This window comes from Calliphora vicina, chromosome 3 (genome assembly GCF_958450345.1).
Source record: "Calliphora vicina chromosome 3, idCalVici1.1, whole genome shotgun sequence".
Classification (NCBI taxonomy): Eukaryota; Metazoa; Arthropoda; class Insecta; order Diptera; family Calliphoridae; genus Calliphora; species Calliphora vicina.
The window spans coordinates 56,768,935-56,782,193 of NC_088782.1; the positions used below are offsets into that span (position 1 = coordinate 56,768,935).

The following is a 13,259-nucleotide window of genomic DNA, read 5'->3' on the forward strand; positions in this document are numbered from 1 at the left end:
CAAATCTCTTGCCACGGAGACATTTCCACAGATTTGGAAATAATAAAAATTCACTCGGCTTTCTCATAACCTAATGATCATGCAAAATTGAAACTGCCTATGACTTCCACAATCTCTCGCACTTTCAATCTCCGATCGGGTCCAACACCCACCTTAAATTATACCGATCGACTTAGAATCACTTTCTGAGTCGATTAAACGATGTCCGTCCGTCAGTCCGTCCGTCCGTCTGGTCGGCTGGCTGGCTGGCTGTCCATGTAAACCTTGTGCGCAGAGTACAGGTCGCAATTTTGAAGATATTTCGATCAAATTTGGTACATATTATTTTTTCGGCCGAAGGACCAAGCCTGTTGAAACTGGCTGAAATCGGTCCATTATTTCACCTAGCTCCTATACAAATGTCCTTCCGAAATTGGACTTTATCAGTCATAAATGTTTAATTTATAAATGTGTCTCCACAAATTCCGCTCCGAATAAGTTTTATATATACAAAATTCATGTCACCAAATTTTGTTACGATCGGTCCATAATTAGTCATAGCTCCCATATAGACCCGCTTCTGAAAATCACTTTAACGTGCATAAATCGCTTAAAAATGTTGGTATACTCACAAAATTCAACATAGTAAACTTTCATATAGACATAAATCACACGACCTAATTTCATGGTGATCGGTCCATAATTGGTCATAGCTTCCATATAAGGTTCTCTTCCGAAAATCACTCAAAATTATAAATTATTGAAATTTTAAAAGAAAAATAATTTTGCTCTTTTACTTAGTGACTTGTTTTTAATTGTTTCTGGTGTAGAAACCTCAACTGATAGTCGAGAACGTTCGGCATCTTCCGTGATTGACGGCCACAAAATTAAGTAAACCCGTTTTTACCATTTAAACTGATGGTGCAGAGTTCCCATAGTATTTATCAAGCTTAGTTTGAGTGATGGTTTTTTCCAAAAAAAATAGGCTTAATTAGCACACAAAATTAATTTTTTCTATTTTCTCCTCAAGTCACGCAGTTGTCTAAAATCAGTGGCTGTCAAACACTACCTAAATGACTTAGATTGTTCAACATTTGACAGGGGTCGTCTGACATATTCGCGTTGACAGAAGCAGTGTTGTCCTTTCAATTGAGATGCGATAAATTGAGTCGCTTCGAATTAGTTTCGTACTACACACCCAGCTTTGTACATTAAATATTTTAAAAAAAATCTAATAGTTCCCAAAGCTATCGAAAAAATAACGTGAATTATAAAGCTCACATAAGTAATAGAATTTCATTTTCATTGACTTGATTTCTGCTATATATTTTCTCTGCTCTATATCTACAATATTCACATGAAATATTTCATACATTTTCCAATAAAGGTGTGAAATTTCATTAAACATTGTAATGAATTCGACATACGAATACGTATGTATAATGTACATTAGGGTCAACCTTATAAAAAACTTATTCAGTGCTCCTAAGATCTACAATTGAAGGGCTTACTGCAGTAACTCAATAAGCCACAAAATCGAAATATTGTAAAAAAACAACTTCAAAGATTTAAAATATATAAAAAAAAAATTATGAAAGCATTGACTTAAAACTGAGGAATTTTTTCAAATTTTTAGCATTTATTTTGAAACAATTTTACAGTATAAATTTAAAGTATTGGCCATTGTTAGCTATAATATTTTCCCATCTTTCTGGCAACATATGGATTCCACACCAAAAGAAGTGGTCGTCTTGCTGATGTGAAGTGTATCCCAGAGAGAGCGTTCTGTATCGATAGAAACAAATATTAGCCGAACAGGGTACAATCTGTTCTATAAAGTGGGTGCGGTAAAACTTCCCAACCACTTCAGTTACTGCAACATGTAGCCGAGCGTCGTCATGATGAAATTTTACGGTTTAAAGTCTGGCCTCATTTTGGACAATGTTCGGTTCCAACGAATCAGTTGCATTCGGTACAGGTTCCCTGTGATGGTAACCTCATATCTCAGCAGTTCATATAAATATAAAGAATTATCTTAGCGCCATGGATATTTGGCACTGGTAGCAATTTGTCTGGTTGACCGGTCTTCTTACGCTTGAGGCTATCGTAATGGATACATTCTTCATCTCATGTAATGATTCGGTGCAAAAATGTTTTTCTTTTATAGCGTTCAAACATCATTTCGGATATGCAAAATCGTCTTCCAAGGTCTCTCGGCTTCAATTCAGTTTATCCAAAACGAATTTCCTTGCTGCTCGCAAACATTTTGAAATTGCTGCTTGAATAGCAACCAATGATTTTGCAAGCTCTTGTTGAGTTTGACAACAATCGTCATGGAGTAATACCTACAATTCCAGAACATCAAAACTTTTTGGCAGCCCTGTGCGATCTTTGTCTTCCGTATCAAAATCACCACTTCTAAACCAAACAAACCATCTCCTGAACGTTGAAACCGATGAAACTCATTCACCATCAACTCTGGTGAGCAATCGGTGAGCTTCGTCGGAACTGTTTTTCAAATTAAAGAAGTGAAGCAGAACTTTACCGCATATATCGCTTTGTTGGCACAAAATTCGACAGTTTCGGAGCAAAAAAAAACTTTATTGTTTACACTATAATGTTCAATAACTAATTGAAAAAAATTGACAGACACGTACTCTTCAAAATTACATATAAGTTATTAAAAACAAAAGCCGCGTTAAAAAGATATGCCATCTACTGCAAATTCCGCATTTTTAAGTCTATAAAATAAATATATTTGAAAAGAATGAATTTTTTATGGAGATGTCCAATATATTAATAAGAGTTACTGCAGCAAGCCGTTTCATTATTCTCAGTAGGAAAGTAGAAATTTTTTTTATTCATCCACCATCAATAGAGATCGGTTGTATATCGAAATATCCATCGCAGACAAACAATATAAGTTAGCTGACTGAAATTTCCCACAATAGCGGTTCATGATTTCACCTAGCCCCCCCCTTACAAATGTTCGCCCTGAATACTGTTTGAGAAGTCATAAATATTTTGATTATATGGTAGTCCTGATAAAATTTTGCACACATTAGTTCTAAGTACTCTGAAATTATACTGTAAAGTATGGTGAAAATCGGGCAACATTTTTAATTGGAATTGCTTTTATCATTTATTTTTTAAACTTTTTTTATGGAAAATATTTTTACATTGACCCATAAAATAATTTTACTCAAATTTTCAGCATTTGATTTTATATGACGAAAAACAATTTAGAACTTGGGAGCCTTGAATTTCAAAAACCTGTAAAATCAGAACCAACCTAATGTATACACATACGATATACGAGTTGTATTTATAAAATACTGCCATGATTTCACAATCTGCAGTGAGAAACGAGAAAATGCAGTCAAATTGGAAGAGCAGGAAAGCAAAAGAAAACAACGACAACAACAGCAACAATACAAACCAGCAACAGACAAAGTGCTATAAAAATAAATTGATATTTTATTAAAAGAGGTTTTGCATGCAACATTAATGTATCTGTGTGGATGTGAGCTCCTCATTCGTACTCATTCATATTCATATTTTCACACATGACTTGCTGCCTCAAAGGTCAATTGGCAAATGTATGTAGAAATATTACCCCAAAAAAAGAAAGATAAAAAAAAATTCAAAAATTTATCATAATAAAGTGAAATTATTAGTTCCATGACTTAATATGCTTTTCAGGGGAAATTAGGTTAAAAATTATTTTAAATGTCAAAAAATCGATAAAAAGAATAAAAGTTTTAGGTTGACAGACAGTAAGTAGAGGGGCTAATTCCAAAATAAATTTAACAACAGAGATGGCAGAGTATAAATTCAGAATTGTTAGTAGGAGCACATAGGGCCGAAAATGATCTATGAACAAATTGAGGAGGCCATAAACTTTCTGAAAATGTAACTTGTAACCAGCCTGTTTCAGCACATGTAATTTGTAACCAACCAGTTAGAATACAAGGTGTACAAATCGACCAACTCTGGTTCGAAAAACTTTGTAGATCTCATGGACGGATATAGCACTCTACAACACTTACAAAGGATACATTTCTACAAAAGGGTGTTTTGTTCTGACTGTAATCTTATTCTCAGCCTTTGGAAGAAATTGTCTGCCCAGTGGAATTGCTATTGAAACCGCATTGGAGAGATCCAAAGATGGTTCATTGCCATATTAGTCTCTGTCAAACTAAACTAATCTCAGATAGACGACCTTGGCAGAGAATTATTACATTTCCTGACTAACGAAGAATGAAGTCAAATTTCAGCATGAAAAACACTACATTCATTCGGAAGACGGTATGAGATGCATATCCCAAGTTATGCAAAGAAAACATAGCTCATTTAAGAACAGTCTGTAGATATCATGGTATCATATTCATATAAAAGATTGCCCCTACACCATTCACTCCTGGAGGGAAGTTAGACTTTGAACACCCCATCAAAATCTAGTATATGGAGTAATATAGTCCAAAGGTTGGTATACGATTGAGGGCAGTAGGCCCAGAATCTTCGCATAGGGTTTAGTGCCTCTGAAAGACTAGTTGAAAGTGTTCCAGTTACACCAATGCAAGCTGATAACCGGACTTAATATAGTTGGTTTACGACATAGATTTTTCAAGTTGTAGTCCACCATACAATACAACGGAACAACGCTACGTGCCACACAGCTCAAGCCACAGTTAAAAGGGTTTTAGCGGATCTCAACAAAAATAAGTCTCCTGGGCTTGATGGTATACCAGCACTGTTCTTGAAGCAGTGTTCTTCGAAGCAGTGTTCTTCTTTTCAGCACTTCATACAGTGCCGCAAAATTTCCTGTATTTTGCAAGATTGCTAACGTAACGCAATTCCTAAAAAAGGAGAGGACAACCCTGAAAATTATCGCCCAATAGCAATTTATTCTGCACTTTCCAAAGTTATGGAGAGTATGGTTAACTACCATCTTGTGAAATAGTTAGAGTCCAACAATTTACTCAGCGACCGTCAGTATGGATTTTGTAGAGGTCGCTCTACGGGAGACTTGCTAGCCTTCCTATCGGAAAAATGGTGTCGTTCCATACACCGTTTTGGCGAAAGTAAAGTGGTGACGTTAGATATTTCAAAAGCGTTTAATACAACCCTATCTATTCTTTTGCAGATAACAGCAACATTTGCAATTCATATTCCTTCAGTTATAGACCAAGCATGTCGGAGATTGGTGCAATGAGGCAAACAATGAATGATTGCTGTAATCGGAACCTTGTGACAATAGGGTCGCAAGGTTTTCTGAAACGGTGTTGGAATTACATCACTCCATATGATCTCCTCACTATTTATACCACCTATATTCGACCGAAATTGGAAAAAGTACAACTCCCATGTATGTGTAGGTGCTTCAAAGTCTATTTTAAAGCTTCTCTACCTCGTACAGGAGAGTGCGAAGGTGATTAATGGTGGCATTACATTACTGGCATCACTGTTCTATCGGTACTACAATGGAATGTGTTCTTATAAAATAATGGAACTTTTCCTGATACCCGCACAATTTTACTTAATACACGTTTTCATCATGGTCGATTGGCCAGTGGACTGCACAACAACTACAGGTTCTTTAGCCGTACTGTCCGTATGTGGAACAAGCTTCTCACTGGAGCTTCCCTGTTATTTAAAATGTCCAAAAATTGAAATCGAATGTCCACAAACCCTACTCGCTCTATCCTCCCTCCCATAACCTATTTTCCTAGTTCCAAAGCAAAGCTTTGCTAGTTCCAACACTAAAAAAAATTCTACACAGAGAAAACAGAGTCTCAATAGAAACCGTATTTCTACCTCAGTGGTCGAATTTTTCAGTTGTGGCTACAACATTTTAAAGGGGGTAACAAAAGTTTGGTTGCTTTAACCGAAATTCTTTCTTTCTGTTTATATAACCGAAAAATTCTATGTGTGCAACTGAATCATTCGATTGTCAACAAATTCGGTTGCTATCATGAATCTGTTCTCTCTGTGTAATAATTTCCAAAATAACACGTAAAAAATTTTCAGAGTAATTTGATTGACACACAAACGCATAATACCCTACACCACCATAGTGGGGAGGGTATTATGCGTTTGTGCAGATGTTTGTAACGCCCAAAAATATTAGTCTAACACCCACCTTAAAGTATACCGATCGACTTAGAATCACTTTCTGAGTCGATTAAGCGATGTCCGCCCGTCCGTCTGGTTGGCTGGCTGTCCATGTAAACCTTGTGCGCAGAGTACAGGTCGTAATTTTGAAGATATTTCGATGAAATTTGATACATAATATTCTTTCGGCTCAAGGACCAAGCCTATTGAAACTGGCTCCAATCGGTCCGCTATTTCACCTAGCCCCCATACAAATGTCCCTCCGAAATTGGACTTTATGGGTCATACATGTTTAATTTATATATGTCTCTCCACAAATTCCGCTCCAAATAAGTTTTATATACACAAAATTCATGTCACCAAATTTTGTTACGATCGGTCCATAATTAGTCATAGCTCCCATATAGACCCGCTTCCGAAAATCACTTTAACGTTCATAAATCGCTTAAAAATGTTGGTAAACACACAAAATTCAACATAGTTAACTTTAATATACACATAAATCACACGACCTAATTTCATGGTGATCGGTCCATAATTGGTCATAGCCCCCATATAAGGCCCACTTCCGAAAATCACTCAAAAATATAAATTATTGAAATTTTAAAAGAAAAATTTTTTTGCTCTTTTACTTAGTGTAGGGTATTATATGGTCGGGCTTCACCGACCATACTTTCTTACTTGTTTTAAATTGATTTTGAAATTTTTTTCACATGATATCGAGCAGAATACAGAGCTTTTGTAGTGAAAAATAATCAAAGTCATAATTTCGAAATTAGTAAATTTTGGCATTTGATGGGCTTTGATAATTTTCCACGATTAGGCAGATTGAGTTATGCAAATCAACTTTGGTATTATTCTATACAGGAAGTTTCTGGAATCTTCACAAATAAGACCAATTTGGGAATCGATCCGGATCATTAGCAGTAAAATCCATTAAGTCTTATGAAGCATTAGTGTTTTGCATTTCATAGGTCATAATTTCCAACGGAAGGAAATTGAACCCGATTATGATTCTGATAACAGTGGTGATGAGGGTCCAACCATTCAAAAGTACTGTAAATTTTGGAATTTTTTAAAATTTCTTATTAAAAACTTGAGGTTTTGAGATATGCTTGCAATTTTTTTATTATTACTTATATCACCAACATAAATAGCAATCTTTAACTAATATTTTATAAAAAAAATCTTAATCCAGTCATTCCCCTAACAACATACTTTTTATGTTATTTAATTAAAAACAATGTACTCGTAAGAATAAAATAAAAATCATCAATCTTCGTTGCAACTTACCCAATGTCTGACTTAAAACCATTTTGCCATCTTCACCCAGGCAGGCGTTGCGAGCATCAAAAGGATTTGTAAATTGTACGAATGCATAACCTTTGTGCATGGAAATTCCTATATAGAAAGATATAAAAATAATAAAAATGCCACAGAAAATGTGGAAAATTTCTTTAATTAAATCTTAAACATATTGAAAATGTATAAGTAGTAAATGTGTGGTGGCAGTTTTACCCAGCAGTTTTACAAGTAGTCAATGTATCCCTTAGATATAATGTCTGATCAATTGGCTAACTTCAATTTATATATTTTGGATCATTTGATAAGTATGTGCTCTTTGTTGTGTAGTGAGAAATCAATTGGTTACCTTATAGATTACAGGTAATCTAACGTGAAGTTAACTGTAACTTAAGTGTCTCTAAGTAATCTAGAGAGTAGTCAGTTTAGACGTTTATTTTGTTCTCATTCTCATACAGTTTATTTTCCTTTTTCTTTATTATACTGACATCCCATGTAACCTAGAGTGAAGTAAATTGTCACTTTAGTGTCTCTAAGTAACCTATAGTGTAGTGACTTTAAACATTTGTATTGCACTGCACTTTAGAATGTAGGTATTTTAGCCTCCATAAGTAATATATTGTAGAGGAATATTTGTTAAGCAATGGATTATTGGATTGTTTAGGAGATGTCTTTTAAACTGACAATTTAAGGTCATTTAGCTTCCGCTTACAATCAGTACTGTTAAGTAGCTAGTGAGGCAACTGTATGTGAAACCAATGCGTTGACTAATTTGGACAAGCTATTAGACAGTCTATTTGTAATCTATGTATGATCATGTAGCTATATATATAACTAGTAGTCGCTCTAAATGATATGCAAAATCAGTAGTTCGGCACAGTCAGCCCACAACTGCTGGGTAAGTACTTGCAGCAAATATTAATGCAGCACACACATACAAAATACACACTAAATTTAAGTAGCAAATGTCTACAAACCTGCGAGACGGCCATAAATTTGAAACATACGCTCTACATCGGTTTTCGAACATTGAAATGTATTTAAATTTCCCACAAATATACGCGAATTAACAGCTTGCGGATCTTGAGAGTTGGTTTGGTTAGATAACTTTGACAACTTCATGTTGATGATGGTGGGGCTGCTATGGCGGCTGACTGTGGCAGGGTGATAATTTCAATATGTGTTTTAGCTTAACAACACAGAGAACGCTGTAGAAAACAACTTGAAGATAGATGGAATTTTTTATGTTCGAAATGGAGTACAATAGAATCTGTGGAAGGCGGGTTTTTTTCGGGGTGTTAGTATGTGTGGTTCAGCTAGTAATATTTCTTTGCTTTTGCTGCTCTTCTATTATTTTTATGGTATTTGGTATTTGATTGTATGTTATTGTTCGGTTAAGTATTCTATTTTAACTTGAGCCGGATTATTTCAATAAAAGCTTTTTATCCTTGAATGCCTTCATAAAAACGCATTAACAACAAAAGTCAAAATATATCTACACACACTGGATTCATTTACTGGATGTGAGTGGTTATGATGCCTCACTGTATGTAAATCTAGTTGTATGTTAAAGAATTTTTCTCATAAAATTGCGTTTTTTCTGTTGTTTTGTTGTAGCCAGAGATTATTTCTACTTAAAAAATCCACGATTGTTTGAAATATTTGTATAAATATGTTTGGGAAGGCTAAAAATGTTTAGACTATCTCTCTATACTACTTATACTGCTGCAGCTTCTATTTTCTTCCTTTCGTTTTTTGATTTGGCCCTTGTTCAGTGGATTATATATCTAGTCTAACTAGTTGTAGTCCTTTCGCTGTTGTCCTCTTTAGCCAAATACGATTGTTGGTTGCTGCTGCTGTTGTTTGTTTGTTTGTATTGTTTTCACTAATACTTGTATTGTTCTGCTGTTTTTTGGTACAAGTTTTGTTAACTTTCAACGACTGTTGCTGGCATTGATAAAGATTAAAACCGTAATAATAGATTTAGAAGAAGACATCAATCTGTAATGAAAGAAATGGCATAGAAAATCAAATTTAAGGAAGAGAATGTTTAAATTGTGGAGCATATATTAACTAAATTTTTATGTTGGAATTAAATACTTAAGGCCTTATTCATAAATGTATTGAATGTTTTTAAAGAAAATTTTTATGGAAATTTTTTTGTATAAAACTTTGATAAATTTAAAAATTTATTATGACATTGCACTATGTAGAAAGGGATTATTAAATTTTATATAGTGTGGGAAAAAAATGTTATACAAAAATATAATTAGATTAACTTCAAACGTAAGTTTTTGTTGTGACTCAATTTTGCCTATGAGATATAGCTAATTCTCAGCATTTCTGGTCTAAACCGAGGGAGCTATCGCTAATTATGAACTGATCTTCATAAAATTCTGTATGGCGATTTTTATATTTATGAGGATTAATTATATCGAATTTCAACATAATAACGATATTTTTAAGAGATTTATGAGTTCTTAAGTGATTTTCAGAAGTGAAACTTATATAGGGACTATTGTAAAATAGGGACCGATATTCACAAAACCAAGTAGTATGATTTTTATGAAGATTAATGTATTTTTCGGATGTTATCCTTATATGAAAGCTATGATCAATTACGAGCCGATCTTCATAAAATTCTATACATCGATTTTCATGTATATGAGCAATATAGCTACATCTCTAAGCGAATTGTGAGTATTTAAGTGATTTTCGAAAGAAGCCAAATATGGACCGATACACAAAATCTAGCAGAATTATTTTCGCTTAAATAGGACTGTTCAGTGTAAAATTTTGGTTTGATATCGAAAATTGTCTGGGGGCTAGGATAAATCATGGACCGATTCTTACCATTTTCTGCATTGTTTGTTTCTTTAAAAAAATAAAAAATAAAATTGGCAAAATTTCATGGATTTATTATTACCGTGAAAAATTTAAAATTTTTGGCTCTCACAATTTGTTCCGTAACTTTGGTACGTGGACTGATGTTTTTCGTTTTCAATGAAAAACTGCTTAGGACAATGATAACATTTTTTTTGGTGATCCTGTTAAGTTTTCTTGTTTACACAGACGGACAGAAAAACTGACATAGCACAATCGATTTAAAATTTCATAAGTATCAGTGTTACACAAGGAATGACAAACTAACAAGTACCCTTATTCACCACTTGTGGTGGAGAGTTTAAATCAACATTTAATTCGTAATTTTAATTAAAACAAGTAAGAAAGTATGGTCGGTCAAGCCCGACCATATAATACCCTACACTAAGTAAAAGAGCAAAAACATTTTTCTTTTAAAATTTCAATATTTATTTCTTTGAGTGATTTTCAGAAGTGGGCCTTATATGGACCGATCACCATTAAATTAGATCGTGTGATTTATGTCTATATGAAAGTTTACTATGTTGAATTTTGTGAGTATACCAAAATTTGTAAGAGATTTATGCATGTTAAAGTGATTTTCGGAAGCGGGTCTATATGGGAGCTATGACTAATTATGGACCGATCGTAACAAAATTTGGTGACATGAATTTTGTGTATATAAAACTTATTTGGAGCCGAATTTGTGGAGATACATATATAAATTAAACATTTATGACCGATAAAGTCCAATTTCGGGAGGACATTCGTATGGGGGCTAGGTGAAATAGTGGACCGATTTCAGCCAGTTTCAATAGGCTTCGTCCCTGGGCCGAAAAAATAATATGTACCAAATTTTATCGAAATATCTTCAAAATTGCGACCTGTACTCTGCGCACAAGGTTTACATGGACAGCCAGCCAGCCAACCAGACGGACGGACGGACATCGCTTAATCGACTCAGAAAGTGATTCTAAGTCGATCGGTATACTTTAAGGTGGGTGTTAGACTAATATTTTTGGGCGTTACAAACATCTGCACAAACGCATAATACCCTCCCCACTATGGTGGTGTAGGGTATAAAAATTGGCAAAATTTCATGGATTTATTACAGTGAAAAATTTAAAATTTTTGGGCTCTCACAATTTGTTCCGTAACTTTGGTACGTGGACTGATGTTTTTCATTTTCAATGAAAAACTGCTTAGGACAATCATAACATTTTTTTTGGTGATCCTGTTAAGTTTTATTGTGAGAATGTTTTACACAGACGGACAGAAAAACGGACGACTTAAAATTTCATAAGGATCAGTGTTACACAAGGAATGACAAACTAACAAATACCCTTATTTACCATTTGTGGTGGGGAGTTTAAATCAACATTTAATTCGTAATTTTAATTAAAACAAGTAAGAAAGTATGGTCGGTCAAGCCCGACCATATAATACCCTACACTAAGTAAAAGAGCAAAAACATTTTTCTTTTAAAATTTCAATAATTTATATCTTTGAGTGATTTTCGGAAGTGGGCCTTATATGGGGGCTATGACCAATTATGGACCGATCACCATGAAATTAGGTCGTGTGATTTATGTCTATATGAAAGTTTACTATGTTGAATTTTGTGAGTATAGCAACATTTTTAAGCGATTTATGCACGTTAAAGTGATTTTCGGAAGCGGGTCTATATGGGAGCTATGACTAATTATGGACCGATCGTAACAAAATTTGGTGACATGAATTTTGTATATATAAAACTTATTTGGAGCGCAATTTGTGGATATACATTAATAAATTAAACATTTATGACCGATAAAGTCCAATTTCGGAAGGACATTTGTATGGGGGCTAGGTGAAATAATGGACTGATTTCAGCCAGTTTCAATAGGCTTCGTCCTTGGGCCGAAAAAATAACATGTACCAAATTTTATCGAAATATCTTCAAAATTGCGACCTGTACTCTGCGCACAAGGTTTACATGGACAGCCAGCCAACCAGCCAGACGGACGGGCGGACATTGTTTAATCGACTCAGAAAGTGATTCTAAGTCAATCGGTATACTTTAAGGTGGGTGTTAGACTAATATTTTTGGGCGTTACAAACATCTGCACAAACGCATAATACCCTCCCCACTATGGAGATGTAGGGTATAAATACAACAGTTGTTAAAATGACGAGTTCCAAAGTTATTCAATCTTGAACATTGATAATTTCTCAAAAAATTTAAAAAATGTTCAAATTTAGAGGGCTCAGTAATTTGGCAAAGTACGATATGTGCCTGGCTTAAACGCCATAAAATTTTAGAGTAGAATGCATAGTTAGAGTTTTAAGAAAATCAGACAAGAAAAAAATAAATAACTTTATTTTTGGGTCGAAATATTTTGGAATTATCCTTTAAAAATTTATAAGTAATTTCTTAAATACTTAATACGATTTTTGACTTGTGTATGACTTAAAATTGCGGCATTTTTTTCAAGCTTTAATTTTGAAACATTTGTACAATATAAATTTATTCAAAGTATTGGCCATTGTTAGCTATGACCTTTTCCCATTTTTCTGGCAACATATTTATTCCGATCCAAAAGAACTGCTCATCTTTTGAGGCCAAGAACGGAGCAAGCCAATATCTCTGTTTCAAAGTGAAGCATATCCCATAGAGAATATTCTGCATCGATCAAAACTAATAGTGGTAAGGTCTCGACTAAAAGGTAGATGAAGCAGAACTTCCGTACCACTTCTTCCTAAATAGTTTTTAACAGGTATTCCAATATGTTACCGTGCGTTTTCATGATGAAATATTACGGTATCGTCTTTCGATCAATGATCGTTTCAAACGAATTCGTTGGGTTCAGTACTGGTTCCCTGCGATGATCTGGCCAAATTTCAGCAGCTAATAATAGAGAGGATCCTTATGCTCCCACCAAATATAGAGCATTACCATAACGCCATGGATATTTGGCTTTGGTGTTGATTCGGCTAGTTGGCCGGGCTTCACATACGATGTC

The 13,259-nt window shown here is 34.4% G+C and overlaps 1 protein-coding gene across 1 annotated transcript in view; it reads right to left on the minus strand.

Annotated features, from left to right (window-relative positions):
* Nucleotides 1-9,391, minus strand: part of LOC135954342 (putative mediator of RNA polymerase II transcription subunit 26) — a 52,603-nt gene extending 43,212 nt beyond the window's left edge. Inside the window, exons 1-2 of the mRNA XM_065504482.1 lie at nucleotides 8,373-9,391; nucleotides 7,387-7,494 (exon numbers count right to left, since the gene is read on the minus strand). Coding sequence (XP_065360554.1) covers nucleotides 7,387-7,494; nucleotides 8,373-8,517 — 253 coding nt within the window. The 5' untranslated portion in view covers nucleotides 8,518-9,391. The remainder of the gene's footprint in view (nucleotides 1-7,386; nucleotides 7,495-8,372) is intronic.
* Between the last annotated feature and the right edge of the window lie 3,868 nt (nucleotides 9,392-13,259).